The sequence below is a fragment of the Bombus bifarius genome, unplaced genomic scaffold (assembly GCF_011952205.1).
Source record: "Bombus bifarius isolate JDL3187 unplaced genomic scaffold, Bbif_JDL3187 scf7180000007980, whole genome shotgun sequence".
NCBI classification, from domain to species: domain Eukaryota; kingdom Metazoa; phylum Arthropoda; class Insecta; order Hymenoptera; family Apidae; genus Bombus; species Bombus bifarius.
In genome coordinates, this window is record NW_022884365.1 from 824390 (window position 1) to 842925 (window position 18536).

Sequence of the window (18536 nt, forward strand, 5' to 3'; positions counted from 1 at the left end):
CAACCGTGTTGCGTAATGTACAAATGTCGATCTACTTTTATTCCTTACATAATTCGTCTTTCTTTTTGGTTTATTTACATCGCGAATTTTAAATTGCACTTTCGAATTTAAATCGTGTTTCTCTGAATTACAGTGACTACAAAAGGTATTTACAGAGTATTGTATTTATTGTAACGTTTATATACCAATTAATTGGTATGTGTATATATCCAAGTACATATATTAAATCTCATATCGCCTAGTAATACTCATATGATTATGATAATGATATGTAACGGATGATAAAAAAATTCTTCGTTAAGGAAGGAAAGTGAAAGAAGCTAAGGAAAATGAAAATATGTACAAATATCTGTCATAGCCAGCGCGAGAGAAAGATATAGGAGAACGTTCATATTTACAAATAATTGTACGAGGATGTCCCGATTGTTCAATCAAAATTGTGTAATTTATGATAACTAAGTAACTGGAAAATCCAGTGATCCAGGATTTTGCGTCTTGGTCAGAGCAGAGTTGACGTGTTTTAGTTGTTCGCCCGTGCACGTCGAGCGGCGAGTAGTTTTGTTTTTTGGCTGTAATTCAAGTCGGCGTGCAGGGTCAGTCTACCGGGACCAGTGAGATAGTTTATCATCATTTAGTCCTCCCGACCTGCCGCAACATTTTAAATCTCTCCTATCTCGGCCGTGTGTCGCGCTGGCCGAGGACATATGCTTCGCTACACGCGCGAGCACGTCAGCTTTCGAGCCTGTCCGCTCGAGGAAAGATTCTTCCTATCTCTCGCCTATCGTGAATTAGTTTTTGCACTCGAAACTTGTTTGGAAACATGGTTACGTCACGATAAAGTTTTTTTAACGTCAACCAACTAACTAGAAAAAATAAAAATCAAAATCCCGTTTCTCTTAAAGGTTCTTTTTTTCTTTTTCATCTTTGTCTCTCCTCTTCTATCGAATAGTGCAAATCGAACAGTCGAACGAGCGATCAATATATGCTTCAGAGAGAAGAGAATGAAATCTTTCCTAAGAACAAGCAGGCATAAGAGCGTTTCATTTTAAAAATATCGAGGCTACTCTCGCGTCCATCTCAAATTCTCCTACTCCGTTTCCACGTAACATTAATTCCAGAGCAAAAGCAAGAGGAAAGCGTCTCGACGATCGGTATATACACGAGATATAGAAGCGAACCGGTGCACCGAGTGGCGAAGGAGCGCGGTCCGGAGGGGGAGGAAATTGAGGGGTCTGGGAAAGGGGACGTCAAGCGCCGTCGATTCGCCCTGAATTTACGCTAAGTGCACCGCTGTTGCAGCGACGGGACCGGTAATTCGGAGAACGTGGTCCCGGGGTCCCGGGGGCGGGTCGTAGGTCGGCAGGCAGAGTGCCAGAAAGAGAGGAGTGAATCGTAGTCGGGAACAGGGCACACGGGTGGTGCGGTTTGCTCGGGCTTTGCGTCCTCCATCGTCCGATTTCCGACCTCCTCCACCTCCTCCCTCTCGGCCTCCTCTTTCTCTCGCTGCGTTTCCACCTTCTGGCTGCACATGCACACAGATTCGGCATTGTAGCGCTAATTAAACCAGCGCGTGTCACGAGTCACGGGCTGACATCACTCCGTGATTCCTGACCACCTCCGACCGCCCAACCACCTACTACTACCTCGCCTCTACCTTCTGTGTTCCGTTCGGCCCCACGTTCTGCATTTCCCTTCCGTCCCTTTCGGTCTTCTCCTCCTATCTCATTCTCTCTCTATCCTCCTCCCTCGTGTTCTCTGTTACTCCGTATTCATCCCTCTCTCCCTCCACCTCTCTACCGCGCCACGCCGCGACTGGCTTTTGGCTGCCATCGATCAAACGGCCTCCGCTGCGGGCTGCGTTTATAACTCGAACAATCGGACGTGAATACGGATAGGGAAGGCCGACGAGGATCCGTCGAGAATTTCCCTCGACCTGTTTTCTTCCGTCGACGCGACGATAATTCACCCTTTCGTTTGTTGTTTCAATGGAGGCTAGCGAATTCGACTTCGATCTTCTTCTCGTCTCGCGAATTCGGAATAGACACGGTCAAGATAGGTCTCCGCGGAGAACGTAAAAATAGCCGAATTTCGAGGTCCGAGGAATGAATGTACGTATGTATTTTGAAACGCAAGGGACACCTTCGCGAGGCATGACGAAGCGCTCCGTGGAAATTTTCCCAACAAATTCCAGGCTTCTTCTATTTGTGTACTGCCAGGAGCGAATCCTAAAAATGGATCTATGCTTTCGTCAGGGATAGCCTATTATTACGCTCCTTATTACGTTCCCTATTTTAAGACCAGCGTTTCTTCTTCAAATTCCACGGACTTTCGGTTTATTATGTCTGCTGACGTATTTCTCTCAACGAAATGCTTCGTCTGTCTTCGTTTCCATATCGATCTGGAAACTTTTCCCATGACATATAACAGCCATAGCGAATAACGATAATCGATTCAACGCTGTAGACTGATCGGAGCACTATTTAAAGAAACTAATAAACCACGTTTTGCAAGGTGCTTTTATTTCCGTTTGAGACCGTTTCATGGTGTTTAAAAATCCAGCTTACGGCTGTTCGAATCGGCTGGCAAAGGGTGACGGGGAACACGACGACCGCGCTAAGTGGCAACGTAAATTCGAGCATCCTGGAAGGAAAGAGTGTTAATTGTGGATTTGCGTTTTACGGAGGAAGTCGCGGAAGCGGAGTGTGTTCGCGAGTGGCCGCGCGCAACACCGCAGCTTGGTGCTCTCACCTGTCTCCGTTGAGTTACGTTAACACCTTTGTTCGATGTTATCGTCGGTGACCAGGTTCCTTCGGACCCGTTTCCATTACGCGTTTAATGGTAATCGCGCGTTCGCGCGACACACCGTGGACCATAGCTGCGTTTGTCAGCCGCGCCTACGTGCGAGACCCCGATCTGTACGCGCCTACGTGTTCTCCGTGATCTGAAACACGCGTTTTCTATCCCGGTCCCACTTCTCCTCAGCTTATCTTTATTCCTCTTAATAACGTCCACTCGATTCGGCGCGCGTGTCACGCTATCGCATCCCTATCAAACTTGTTTCGTTTTCGTCTCGCCGTCCGTTTATACCATCCCTTTATGACGATTGTCCATCTTGATGGTCTTGAGAGAATATCCAAATGTTGTGAATTGTTCTAAGGAGACTCATCAAATTATTTTTTTATTATTACATACGGACTTTGTTAGTATATTGTTAGAAAGTGGTTTTATTAATAATATAATATTTAATAATATAATATTATTTTAATAACGCGGATTTACAAAGAAGAATGCTTATAGTTAATTCAGTATTCTCTTCATAGTTCACTCATAATATACAGATAGTACTTATCGTTAATTGAACACAGATCTGATGTAGGAGAGTCTAGAAGAGATCTATGTCGTTCTCTGTAGTTAAAATATTCTATCTAGCAATCCGTCACTTTCTACTAAGCTGATGTTTTATACCTGCTCTGTGTTGTCTTTGTCCCTCTTCATTTTTTTTTTATATTTATTTATGTTTTCGTAACAGACTGTGTAAATAGCTGTGCTTAAAAATTAAAAAACATGGGGAACTTGAAATATTTCTACATATCTTAAAAATGAGAAGACACTAGGTAAGGCATTTTAACTAAAGAGGGCAGTATATAAGTTTGGAAGAGAATGTGGACTTAGTTTCTCAGTAACCAACTGGCGAAAAACAGGAATTCGGGGTTTGAAAGAGCAGTCATTCACGAAAAACTAATAAGCAAAACGTACCGCTAAGATAGTTTTCAGATATTATGCGGCATTTGTGGGTCGCAAGGTTGAAATCGCAAGTAATTGAATTAGCAGGTGACTGGGAATCGCGCGCGTTAGAAAGAAGGAAGCGCGAAGGGTAATCGTCTGTCCGGCTGTGGCGAGGGTGTGTTTGTCACGGTCAGGTGGAGAACGGCGGAGACGAAGAGCGGTAGCGTCGAGATAGTGAAAATCGCGCAGCATGCTGCTTAAAATTAATTACTATACTGGCCGGTCAGTGAAGTCGTCCGGCTTGTCCGACAGCCGGCCGTCCCGTAGCAGCGCAACCCACCGGCCATTACAAACTGCGTCCTGTTTATCAATTTGAATTCGAAAGACGAGCCGAGAGAAGACGAGTCCGCGGCCCCGCAACAAATTACGTTTATCGGGCGTCATTAATCACCCGGCGTCTCGAACATCTGCGAACGTCCCTCTCCTCTTTCTCTCTCTGTCTGTTTCTCCACCTCCTCCGCCTCCAGCTTTGCCACCTCCCCCCGGGAGAGAAAGACACCGACTACGCGAAACGGAAAATACAAGCCGTGGTGCGCCTCTGGCGTCGTGGAAAATTCTGATCGCTTTATCGCTGTGATCTTCCATTCTATACGAAGAACAACTCGATAACGGTGGAAGCTTGCTGGATTAGGAGTTATCGTGTATGTTCTTTCGTCTTCTTCCCCTTCACTCTGATTTATTCGAAGATACTTAATGGTTAGAGAAAAGATACTAACTACTCTACGTAATTTATCATAGTGCCATCGGTGACACGTGGTAAATGAAAAGTTCATTGGGTCTAGTGGGAAGAAGGGACACGAGGATTATAGATTCATTCAATTTGGCGCTACATATACTACAGGTGTTAAGTGTACTTCCTAGTCAAGTAGTTGAATTGTTATGAAATTTTCAATCTATTTATGAATACGAAAGGAATAAAGTTCTTTGTAATTAGCAATTGAATATATCTAATATTAAAGACTTAGAACTAAAGTTTCTCAGTTGAAAGTGTCTTCCGAGGTTGGATGCGCCTCAACAGATGTAAAGTTGTCACAATTTTAACACGACGAATTATTGAAAATTAATTATTATCTCGATATATTCACTGATTCATCTATGGATTATCCTTAAACGAAGAGTCTCGAGAGTACGGACAAGGAAGATCGAGGATAGCTATTCCGAATAAATTTCGTGCCGGTAGCACGTTGGTAGGTGGTATGGGCCGACATTAAGGTTAGATTGAAGTTACCGGAAGAAAGAGAAAAATGTAGAGGAACATGGTCACGGGAAGAGAAAGGCCGAAAGTGAAAGAGAAGAATAAAGAGAAACGGGCGAGGAGAGTTACAGGCGGCGGCAAGAGGAGAGCAGGTGCAAACTTGGCCTGTCAGGAAGTCGCTTACAGCTCGAGGACAAAAGCTTCCCGAGGGACTCGTGCACGCCTGGAAGCAAGACTAGGGACGAAGCTCGGTCTCGGATAGAGAAGATGCCAGCGTGGAAGAAGGTTGAAGGTGGCGCGAGCTGGGATGGGGCCAGCCTAACTGTGAAATAACAGGGTGGCCTCCTCAACCCTCGTTTCAAGAGGATGCGAGTCTCATACGTCACTTCCTTACGGAGAAAGAGGGCGGCGTCTCAGAGTGGAAGTAGGTTATATTGATTTATTTATATCGAGGACGCAACCTCAATACGATGGGGTTTTTGGGAATGTATCTATATCCGGCCTATAACCTCGTCTATGTTTTCTATGGTTGATGAATCCTGCCGTTACGTTATGCCCTTTTAGATGTTTATCTATACCGATCCTTAGGACGTTTCATCCACGTTTAATTCACATATACATTTAATATACAGTTGATAGCAAGCAATCGTAAGAACTGAAAAGACACTTATATGTTGCGTTTTATTTTCGCGCGATGCTGGTCGAAGATTAACGAACGGGTCAAGTAACCCTCAGCCAAGCGAGATTCCAAACGAATTACAAAACCGATGACAGACTACCGAATGGAGTAACACGATGCATGAGGCTGACTCATAAAAAGAGAGCAGAATTGTAATTGAGAATATCCGTGCGATTGGCCAGCGAAAAAGTTCAACGAACCATCCGCTGAAACTGGAAGCACGACACTCGTTAACGCAGATGAATCAGTGGCGGACAGCGGGGGACCCGATACCGATGAGAGATCCATGGACGCGCTGCTCGAATTACATTCCAATTTACAATCGTCGAGCGTATGATAGTCTGTAAAAATAAACCAGGACCGTAGTGAGAGACGCGCTCGCGCAGAACGTATCAGACTTCGGGTCCTGACTTTTCGTCTCCGGTTAAGACGGCGACAAAGATGAACAAGACGGTCGTCGAATCATCCACCTCTCCTCCAATTCGGCCCTCCTTGATTCCTGACTCTCCCTCCCTCCGATCTTTCTATCTCATTCACTCCGGGTTTCATCTGCTACACACGACTCGACCGCGTGGCATGACTGTCGCTAACACGCGAACCCCGAAGTTAACCCGCAATTTAGCCGCACAGCGATCGTTCAAAAGAGACGTCTCACTTGATGCCACTTAACGAATCCCCCGCTCGGCCCGACTCGTGCTCCGTTTCCAGATGCGACGATTGCTCTCCTCAGAACACGGAATCGGCCGTGATTAAAGTTTCAGGGGCGGAATAATTCATGATGCGGTTCGAGCGCTTCAATGAATTCGAATCGTCGCTTTCGTGTGTCTGCCATGGACTTTCCCTCCGGATTCAATTATCAGCTCGTGACTATCTCGTCTATGAACGATTCGATTAATAGGACGAATTACATTTGCTGGTAAACTGTTAAAAAATTGATCGTTATCAAACGAGATGAATACCGGAAAACAGACAAATAGAATGGAATTCGTGGTATCCGTTTATAGAGCATCGCGGACATTCTCGGACGTCTTTGAAAATTCCCACGATAAATCACGGTTACAGAGTTGACGGGGTGACGCGTATGATTACACCCTGTCTCTTAGCGGCTATAAATTTCTTCACGGCCGCTTCACCTCCACTCTAGGATCCTACAGGTATTCCCGGAGTCCCGTTTCATCGACGACTTCGGGGATAACTGTGACGCACGGTCTGCCAGTGTTTAATGGGTCGACAACGCTGGCGACCGACTCCGAATAATCCTGATGTATCGTTTATTCGCTCGTTCCTCCTTCCAGCGTAGAAAGGCAGGATTCCATCGACGTGAAGCACTCATTTTCGCTTTCTCCGAAGGATCTCGAGCTGGTCTCGACTTCGTTCCTTCTCGACCCATACTTCTACCTGCCTGAAGCGTCTTTCCTCCCATAATACCGTTCTCGTCTCTGTTATTCCAAAATATTATTTCACTCTCGTTTGTCACACGAATATATTCGAGAAATTCATTCGAATTCGTCTTTCGACGCACGTTGATCCGTGAGTTAGGCGTCATCGAATCTCTAATCTCCTCATCATTAACGTGAATCCAGCTGTCCCCCGAGCCAGGGATAATCATTACTTTCGAATCACTGGTTCGGCCCTGTCATTTGGCTAGGCTACAAATTAACACGACTAACCATAACCGTAACTTTGGGTTAAACGCACCTTCTCCTCGGGCCGTAGAATTAGAATCCCAGCTCCGTTTTTTACTCCGCTGAACCTTTTGAAAAGAGAGAGACTTTTACTTTTCGTAGTGGCACCTTAAATCACGGGTAAAATTCTATATTTTTCACGCAAGTTTTAGTTTTCCATCGCATTATCAGGAGCTGAAAGACAGTGCAGTCGGTTTGTTTAATTAGGTGTCATGGATAATAAAATGATTCGTTATTTTGGTCCGTGGTTCAGACACACGAAGGAGGACATCTAATATCGGCGCGCTTGGTCCACAGCTTCCGAAGCAATTTTCTGCTTTTCAAGAATATAATTTTCGCCGGGGGATGGTCGGCTATATTTCCGTAGATAAGACTGTAGCTCCGGCGGATCCGGCGGCCGCCCGGGCGAGACCCTACTCTCTCGTGTGAAATTACTTCGCTCCGCGGCTTACTCTTATCCCCCGGTGCCACCCTTTCTTACCGTGTATCCTCATTCAGCTGGGATCTCCCTGGAAATAAAGTAGATACCTTTCCTATTTTCGCATCCGGAAAATTGCAATACCTTGGCTACGAAACTCGTTCTTGTCCGCCTTATAAATCAGTCTCGCGGCCTCCCGTTTGCCACGTTAATCGGTTCGTGATTCGATCATTTCTCCTTTCGTAGTTCCTGATTATTTTCGTCGTATGTATTTACGTTGCTGCTGAGTGCTTTGATTTATCATCGTACTCTCGATGTCACGAAGAAAAGAAAAAAAAAAGATATAAAAGAAGAATTTTTTCGAACACGCTACCGTCAACGTTGATATTAATCGACGATAATTTAATCGTGAAATACGAAATATCTCGCGTTTCGGTATCGCCAGTGCATCTGTCGTATCCGGCGCGACGTTACGAGGATTCGTTCGATACATTCCGGTAGGCGGTGAACCCGTTTGAGCGAGTACCGGCTCTTAACGCAACAAGCTCTCCTCGCGCGTTTATCTAATTATTATAATTGTGCGATTATTCTTGGTCGAACGAGCCGCGGCAGGGGTGAGATCGCATGCCGACCAGTGAAGCCGAGAAAAAGAAAGGAAAGAAGTAACGGGATATATATGGAGCAGCACGCGATAGAATCTCCCTGGTCGAAGTCGTGATCGTTCGCATCACGAATTCTTTGCGCCCTTTGTGTATCGAGACTCGGTGCATTCTTTCCACGCGCACATATTGCTCTCCGCCTTTTTACGTATCCGTGTAATAACTGTTCCTGTGTTGAATTTTTACTACAGAGCCACATTTATTTTTGTATCACCAAGAGGAACTCCTCTTTCGATGGTCGACAGAGTTTTTATGTTTCCCTATGTATTTGCAGGAATTTATGTGTTTCATTAAACTCTCGAGCGGCGACTCTCTCGGTGATTCGACTCGTTTCTGATATCGTTCACACGATGCAAATTCGATTCGTACTCCGATCGGTGTTCGCTCACGGTCATCGATTGCGTGACCGTGCGGTTCTAATTCAGCGTTTTTAGAAAAGAACCGGTCGAGGGCGATTTTGTTTGATACCAGGTCATATTGAGAAGGCAGTGATTAACGGTGAATCGATTTTTTTCTTTGCTTCAGGTAAATGGTGTCCGCGTAGGGAATGGAGTTCGCCGCCGGACGCGCAACGAGCGGCGAGCGACGCGCGTCGTGGCGTTCTTTACTCTTCCGTCTTCCTCGGTAGCCCCGGTAAGTTTTACGAACTTCTCTCTTCTCACTTCTCTTCTGAAACTTTTCACCCTTCTCTAAATTGAATATCCCGGGCGAAATATGGGCCGGCCTGGTTTTCTTTGGTCGCGTACTCTCCGACGTTCTAGCCGAACTCTTGTGGAAATTTTCAGCCGCTCGTACGTTACCCTTAATTAAACGGGACTCTGGCTGTTTAACGTCCCCGTGGAGTACTAGCATTAATCGTCGCGATTAGGCTCGTGATTTCGCGCGTAGTATATTTATCAGGTACTCGTCGGGAATTTCCACTCTCTCATCGAAAGCTACTAGCCTGCACGATGTTTACGAGGAACCTGAAGAGTCTCGTTCTTAATCCTTCTAATAAATTTCCACGAAGGAAGCACCGAAGAGGAGACGAAGAAACAAGTGTAAAAAGGAACGAAACGGGAGCGAGAGTGTCTGAAATACGCATGCAGACACGGTGTGCAGTGAGGACGCGCGCGATATACGCGGCCGTCAGTGGGAGGAGCGCAATCGTTCGCGGCATAAACAAGTTTTAATCGTGCCTCGGGCATTCGCCGCGTTGAATAAATATTGATATCGGGTGACGCGACGGCCAATCAGAATCGGGGCTTATAAAGCAAGCCGCTTACACCTCCGCCTGTCTATCCATGCTGCGACGCGTACACACGCGCGCGCGCCCCTGTTCCATCTCGACGTGTTACAACATCGCTGCCTATCGACGATATACTCAGGCACGAAATATCCAGAGATAAAAAACGAAAAATATATTATATATGCTCTGAGACGCGAAAGAGGGGATTGATTTCTTGAATATTCCTCGTGTGTGTCTCGTTAGTCTCGTTTTGCTACCGGTGGGTCGCGATCGCAGTGGCGTGATGATGTCGAGCATCGATACCTATCGATGCCCGTCCAATTCTCGCGGAAACGATCGTCAAGCTGTCCATCTTCGATTTCTCCTTTAATTAAATTACGCGGCCGCCAAGGAGGACCTCGATAAGGGGACGTAAATCACTTTCAGCCGATAACTAATCGAACGATTCCAAACGAAAGACGTCCAGGCTCGTCGTGGAAGACAGGAGTATCGCGCATGCGCCCGCGAACACCGCCGCTTCCCTCTTTTCTCTCCCTATCGCGTTCCTCTTTATCTCGGGCCCTCTCTTCCTCTTCGTTCGAAGGAACGGAGAGAATATGAGCGAATGCCAGAGGTAGAGAGAAGCCTAGCGAGTTGGCGCGACGCGACGGGGAGAAACCCGGAGAGAGGGAATGAGAGAGACGGTATAAGAGATCCCGGGTGTGAGAACGGGAAGGAATCGACGATCGGTTTGGGGGAAAGGGACGTAGAATCTGGGAGGACGAAGAAGACAGACAGAGGGTAAGCGAAGGTGAAAGAGAGAGGTCCACGAGGCGTCTCCATGGCAACGAGGCGAGGCGGGAATGCGACGGTAACCATGGCAGCCGCGGGTTCCTCTCTCGGACCGACCTGTCTGTCCCTCTTTCTGGTCCCTCTTCCTCTTCGTTCGCCTCTCTCATATGGACCTCTTCCTTCCGCCCACGGACTGAGCCACGAGCACACCGACGGATCCGCAAAGAGAGAAGGTGGAGCAGTGGACGCGGGATCTGCGCTCTCGAGAAAGCTTCTGGCTTCTTCGTTTTGCTCTTTTCGCGATCTTTTCTTCTATACGACGACAATTGCGATAGCAATAGCACCGTTTTATCGTGCCGGTTAAACCGAGATATCGACGCGATGGATAAATATGCGAAGTAGCAGAGGCCGATCGAGGTTTAATTGTAATTGCGGTGTAGAGCGCGGAACTTTGAAATACTTTGAATACATGTAGGGGACTTTGATAGACAGCTGGTAGAGAACGTTAAGCAAAAAGGAGGGTAAATAATGGTGTAGCTCATCGGTAATCAAACAAACTAGTAGAAGAAAGAACGATAGGTACATATATTTAGTTTATCGTGTTTGCTGTACAATCGGACGAGTTCCATACTTCGACACCTTCTTAGTCGATTGATGAAAGTATACAAAGGTTTAGAATTATTATTGCGCGTTTTCTCTTCGTCCATTGAGTTTCGTACGGTATCCATTCGTTAAAACGTCAGCCTGTTCCGCGGCGGTGCGTTAATATTGTCATTTAAAAAGCGCTACGGGAGCCGCATTAATTAATCGAAATACGGAAACGGGGGATAAATTTTATCTCGGCCGCGCAGCTCGACTGTTAATAATGAATCGTTAATGCTAATTTTTGATTTATGCGTTCATAATCTTTCCCCCCGACGCGTCTCTCTGCGGCTAGATCGCACTGGGCCGCGCACGTTTTTGAATGCAACCGATATCGGTGACTGAATTAAACGACCGGCCGGAAGCGTGGGATAAATTTTGTTGCAGGATGCACCGGTTATTAATAATGACTATTTCCTAGCAGCTCGTTAATAGAACCGCAGCAACGATTGCAATTTACGCGTCCCGCACTCGGTTGCATGAAATTTTCGAATCGCTGTTTCCACCCCTCGTAATTTCAAATCGACTCTTTTGTAGCGTTCAAGCTGTAAATTTCTCAGAATCGCAGTGGCGTGGTAAAACGTAGTTGAAGGTAATGGAAAAGTTCTCGGTAAATTCGCGAAAGTCTCGCTAGACACTTTGAATTTCTACTCTTGAAGACGAACGTGGACGACCGTTGAAACAGCGTGATGGCGGTGCGTGTGAGCATTCAAGCGCACGTAGTTTAGAAGCTATCGACATTCTTCGACACGAAAACGTGGTTCGCCGTTTAACCAGCCGCGTGAAAGATCCCAGTCGTAGACCAACTTCGCAAGGCTAATTATGTATGACTGCCGAGAAATCGCGAGATTCCAGGCGTCACTTAACTCTCGATACGTCGACCCTTCCGCGCACGAGAATCGAGTTTCCGCATCGACGACAGCGTTACCGCGTCTGCATTATCCCCGATTATATATTTTTACCGTCTGATTCATTACGGGCCGGACCGTTCGCTCTGTGGTCTCTGCTCGATGTCCACTGTTATTTTCAGTTTCGTAAAATTACAGCTCGCCTTCAAATGTAACTATTTTCGCTCGTTCAATCCAGCCGGCGACAACATTTGCAACGTGTTCTTAATTTTCGTTAATACCGTCGACCGAGCCAACAGGGATTAGCGCGCGGAAACAGCGACAAACTTGTTTCGCGACCTCATTCTAATTTGTTCTCTACTCCTTTCCGCCACGCGTTTCGCAGATTTTTCGTTAAGATATCTGACGTCAATCGTGTGTACTTTGTTTATCTTGATGAGGATAGAGACTTTTCAACGGACAATAACGTTCGAAACATCTGGAGAAAATAGATCGGTCTTCTACATTTCAACGAAAGACACGAGGTTACATGAATCCTCTTCTTTTTTCTTTCGTTCGTTCGTCAAACGAGAAAACTTTATCACTCCGCTTTGGTTACTCGAAGTGGGTCGCGCCTGTCGCCGACAAATTTAAGAGACGTTTAAATTTTCCTTCGTTCCGAAATAAATACGGCCGAGAAAGAAATGGCCTCAGTTTCGCCCCACTCGGCGGGATTTCAGTGTCGGCGAGCAACCAGGGTGCGAGCGAATAAATTACTACGCGGTCGTGTTTGTCAAATTCGTTGAGGTTCCGTCGAAAAGCTACTTGACCGCTCATTCACGGGAGATCTCGTTACTGTCCTAGCGGGCGTGTTGGGGGTTGGTCGAGAGGTATAAGGGACTCGAGGCAGGGGTGGCCAGAGAAGAAGAGTGAGTCGGGACGGAATTTTCTCTGTTTGGTTTTTCGTGGATCGCATATCAACCCCCTCGGCACCCTTTTGCCCGCCTCGCAGGAACGGTGCTCTAGGCTAACCCTCTCCTCCTTCGCCACCCTCGGTCCACACTGGTGCAATGGTACACGACATGGCTCCCTTTTCCGCCGAGTGTAACGTAATGTAAGGGTTGCGCCCGCGTCGACGGTGTTTTGGGGTGAGAGAGTTTAAAACCCCTCGGGGCTTGAGGTCCAGGCCGGTTAGATTTATCGGATGTTTTGGTTGGCGGCCATTGTTAGCCGCCCTCTCTCCACTCTCTTTTCCTCTTTCAACCTTCTCTGCGGCCAGTGGCGTAGTCGATTCAATAGCAAGTCGTTTTTTCGTCTTTTTCCTGAGGCACTCGAAGGCCCATCGAGCGCGACCGGATATCGAGATTTTGCCTCGGTAATAACGCTAAGAACGTACCGCTGTTTCGTGTTTGTCTTGCAGTGGAAACGCAACATATATTCCCTGTTTTTTCCGACTCTATTTGGTGGTTCTCGAGTCATTTTCGTAGCGTACGGAATACTTTAACGAAGTTGAAATTTATCGTCTATACGTATATCCAGTTCGTTGATAGATATCGAAGTTACGCTATTGTACCGCGCTTCGCGCGCAAACAGTCGTTCCAGTAGGATTTCTCGGTAACGCCAATCTCCAGCAACCCCTCCGCTATTCCGCAGCACGGTGGTTTGAACGATGTTCGAGCTCACGGTTCGCGACCCTTCGCTCCAACCCTCGTAACCGCACTTCTCTTTGCCCATTCTAACCGGTACATCGCGATTCGCCCGAGAAAACCGTGGAACACTGTCTCGCTCGGTGATCGATGCGGTCTTATAATTAGCTCGCCTTAAAAGCGAGCTTCCACCGTTCTAATTGCAGACTCGAACTCCCTTTGTATTACCACTACGTTGCTTAAACGGTGTGTCCGTGAGATCTGCCAGAAACCAGCTTGAATTTCTCCATCTGTCGATGCGTTGCCGATGAACGATTGAAACGTTCGGCGTGGAAACATCGTTCCGTCATTGCGAATTCATCATCCTGGTCAGAGTTTTCGCGGAAAGGAGTTAGCAAGGAGCGGGTTCGTACAATAGCCGAGAATCAGGCTTCGCGAAGAAACGACGGAGGACAGAGAGAAGGCAGGGTTTCTCTGGCGAGGCCGCACAGGGCCACCTCGTGTTCTTCGATTAGCAGGAGACCGACCCGACCATGACCTCTCTCCTTTCCTTTCCTCGTCCGCTGCGTACCATGCCATAGGTGGAGAAGATTCTCCGGCTCTTTCATTCTCTCTCCGTTCCCTTTCCGTTTCTCTCGTGCTCCATCTCGCGGCACTGATTGGACGATCCATCACCGGCGCTCCTCTCTCTCCAGCCTTCGTCTCCGCGTTCCTCCCTCTCCTTCTACCCCTTGTCTCTCTTGCCCCTTACTCTCCAGTTTCCTCTGGAACCATTCTTACGGAGGAACCGGACACACGTTCACGTGCGTATGTACGCTCGTATATATATACCTACATAGGTGAATACATAAGCTTACGAGAGGTATTCAGGGAGTACGGCGTCTCTGTATATGAGAATCGCGCGGACCAATGTATTTCAGCTGTATTTCAGTTTTTCGAATTTCTTTCGTTGAAATAAAATATCTCGCGTATAAATGGATTTCTTAGAAGAATCTCAAGGATCTTCCCTTTCCTATAGATTTATCCTCTATGATTTCGTCAGAACATCATACGGAAGAAATTTAGAAACGGTAATTGGGTCATTTACAAGTGCGATGCATCGCAACGCATGCATTGACGCGTGCACGTAGCACTCGCGTACTTACACGCAGTCACTCAGCACTCGCATGAGTGCACAGGCGACTCGCATACCGGCGACCATCGCCTAGAGGGGCGGCCATTCTTGCGAAAGGGTGGGAGGGTAATTGGTTCCCATGGAGGCAGAAAACGCCTCGCTCGAAAACGTCCCGTCGAAACTGCACGACGAACTCGGCCGTGACGCGGATCTCAAAGTAGGAGGAACTTTGAACAAGGCGAAACACGAGAGGAGGGGAACTTATTACGAACGATGAAAATTTCCGTGTACCGTATGGAATTCTTCTGTGTACGAATCGTATTGTAACGAAACGAATCCGTCGTCATTATCTTCTCAATGAAATATCGTCGTTCCGTTGCGATACACCCTGTATAACCGAGGAGTTATGGTCGTCGGAGTATCAGAAAGAAAGGTGAAACGGTAGAAGGATTAAAGACACAGGGAATGGAGATAGGCGACCGGTGGCAGCGGGTGGAAATAGCGGATCGGTGGACGTTGGAACAATCGAGGCGTCACGTGACGATACGGCAAGTTAAAAGGGAAAAAGAACAGGCAGGGAAAGGAAGTAAGGAGACGAAGAAGGAAGGCGACAGCCCGATAAACGTGATACACGTCGCGGGATATACACAGGCGTGCCGCTATCCACGGTCCGTATTCATTAGTTCCTTACTCAAAGGCACGGAAATAGTTCCGGAGTTGCGGGAGGCACAAAGCACAAAGCTCTGTCGCAGAACAATGAGAGATAGCGGGGAGTGAGAAAGGAGCGAGAGGTGGAGTCATACATAACAGTGATAGTCGCGAGAGAGTAAGAGAGGAGGAGAAGAAAGAGAAGAGAAACAGAGAGGGAGAACTGCAGATTTCATGAAGTCGAAGATAGGCACAATGGTTTAGCTGGTGAGAGTGCACCATTTCTCTCTCTTTCTCCGTCCACCTTCTCTCCCCTCCCTCCTTCTCTGTTCTTCCTTTTGCTATCTACCTTGTTTCTTCTGTTCATCTCCGAGCAATATTCATATGTGTTGAATATATTAATGCGCCGAGAGATATGTAAAGCGTGTGTGACTGGGATTCGCGCGACTCCGCTCTCGCTTCGGCGGCTGGGCCGCAGTGCAATATTAGTGAAATGTGTCTCAGAGCGTGCCCATATGCGACTCCGATATTAAACAGCAGCCGTCGTTGCATCTGCGTTTCCCGTCTACTCCGTACGTGTTTCCAACTATCGCGTAGCAGACCCCGCGCGGCCTCTCCGAATTTCGCCTCTTCCTTCCATTGTCGTTATCGACTGCCTCACGGCGTCTTTATTCTCACTTCAGCGTCGAGCAACGCGTGTATCGCCTCACGGTCATGCGATATTTTCCGAAATATGAAAATCCAAGCGACCATGGTCCTTCATTGAAATGCAAAACGTGTCCGCGTACCGTCTGGAAATAATGATTATGTAGGTTACTTATTATTTCCCACATTTTTCTTAGAGCAGATCATATTTTTCGTCGGAAAATTACGTTTCTCACGTAGAACGTATTCTAGTGTCGTTCATCAATCGTTGCCGATAGTCCAGCGTTTTAGAAGCTTTTCAGGGCAGACGTGCTCTATTTCGTCCACCTCGAGAGATGTGCTCGAGCACATTGGCGAGTACACGCGCCAAAGGACAAAGGAAACACGGTGGAATAATTAAAACGCGGAATTTACGAAAGGACGGAGGCAGCGAGTCTGCCGGCTGCATCATCGGGGGACAAAGAAGCGAGAGGACAGAGAGCAGGACAGGGAGAGAAGAACACGCCAGGAAAATATACACGGAGAAGCGAAGAGACAAAAAAAGAAGGGAGAAGAGGAAAAGAAAAAAAAACGTGGAAGAGACGAATATAGCTTGAAAGTGTGCTAGTGGAGGGTGAGTCGAAGCTATATGGAATAGAGAAAGGTAGGAGGGAAGGGTGGTTTCTCGATGTAGCACGGTACGGCACCGTACAATCGGTGGTACCGGCACATGGGCACACGCCGACTTGCTCTCCCTCTCTTCCCATCCTTCTCTCCACATCTCCCTCTCTTACCCCTTCGTCTTCTCTCCGCTTTGCTCTCTTTCTCTTTCTCTGCCTCCACCTCCACATCCACATCCACCTCGAACGTGCCCCTGCACGGAGTTCTCTCAACCTACGGCCCAGCCCCGGCAGCAGCAGCAGCAGCACCCAACCCAGACCCTGGGGCTGTCAAACGCAGGCCGAATCTTCTTCTGCTCGTGACAGCCTGGAAATGAAGAGAGTGCCCCCGCGTGGCGTATCCTACCCGCTTTCCTATGTACGTTAACGCGCGTCCTAGGAATGTACGTTCTGTTCTCACACGCGTGTCCACGTTATCCCTTTAACGTGTACGTGGACCAGGGGCCTGTGTGACGAGCACGAGTTCAACGGAGGTCGGTGCTCCTGTCTCCGTCTCTTTCATTTTGTCCGGTTCTTTCATTACCCCCACCCCTGCCCCCCTTTTAATTTTGTCTGCGTCTGGATAGATTCATTTTTTTTTCTCGCTAATTCGTCTGTAATTGTTCTCTCTGTTGATGGGAGTTCGCAAAATTGCTCGACAAAGGTGGATCGGCTTTTTCTCCATTTTTTTCTCTCATTTTCTGCCCTTCCTGTCTTGTTCGAAGGGCCGAAGGGAAGGGAATTATAATCCGACTCTCTCGTTGGCGTATACTCGAACGATTTTATGCTTTTTCCCGACGGTGACACGACGGAGGCTTTCGAACGATTCATAAGCCCACGACTGTGCGTAACCCCTTTTATTACGAATTGCAACTTGCACTTTTTAACAGATTTCAAACTGGACGAAACTTGTAATACTTTCGTAGGATACTTTAAAGGATGACTAAAGAGGCGGAAGGGGTTCGTACCCACTGATTACGAAGCGCTTTTCGAGCGCGATCATTAGCGCAATTATTATTGTGTCGGAGCACAATGCGCGCACCGGCTTCGTCGACTACAATGGGCGCTGAAGGTGAAGAGGCGAAGGATGGAGAGAGCGCGTGCAGATGGAACGGACTGGAAACAACGGAGTCGGTAAATTCTTGAGACTTCGCGCGAAAATAGAACGAAACTTGGCGTAACCTTTTAAGAAAGGAGCACTCGGCAGTCTGACAGCCGATACCCGGATAATTAACGAGTTGGCCCGCTTTTAAAAACTATAAAAGTCACCGATAAACTTCATAGTGTTCAATGGGTATCCTATTACGCGAGGAACAGTATCGTTACGTTAACGTCTACGCCTTTGCAATACACGATAGACGATTGCAAAGGAATTCCTAGCGTATCCTTCAAACGTTAGGCACCAGACAGGAACAACGTTTTCAAGAAGTAAGTGCCAGCAGGTACCTTTAACGTGTATACAACCCGACCTTTGCCGCTCGGCACTACGAGCATAGCGACCGCATCGAATAGTCATTCGAGTCCCTTTTCGACGTTAGCTTAAAGTATGTTCGATGTTCATTGCTAAAAGGATATGGTGGAAGAGAAGGTATATCTATTAGAACGTAGCCGAGCGGCACTTGATGCGTTTACATCGTCGTACAAGAGGTACTTCGCATATACCTCGGCAGATATTACCAGTACGTTCACCGTGTTATTACGGCGTTACATTCCATCGTACAAGGAATCCGTCGCGTTCGATCCACGAGTACAATGATCCTCGTTGTTCTCGCTTTTTTCTCCTCTTTCGTAGCGGGGCCGTCAGAACTTGGTCGGGCTTTCGAGAAACACGCCGAAGAAACTCACAGGGACACACGCTACGATCCCTGTTCCCTTCTTTCGAGCGGTGACACTCCTTGAAAAAATATTATCGACGATCATCGCTCCTTTTGCGAAATAACGGTACATGGAACTCG

The 18536-nt window shown here is 47.3% G+C and overlaps 1 protein-coding gene across 1 annotated transcript in view; it reads left to right on the forward strand.

The window, feature by feature from the left end:
• LOC117204789 (homeobox protein homothorax-like) overlaps positions 1–18536 on the forward strand; it is a 244673-nt gene that overhangs the window by 3074 nt on the left and 223063 nt on the right. The window contains exon 3 of the mRNA XM_033442521.1: positions 8948–9055. Within this exon, the coding sequence (XP_033298412.1) occupies positions 8948–9055 (108 nt within the window). The remainder of the gene's footprint in view (positions 1–8947; positions 9056–18536) is intronic.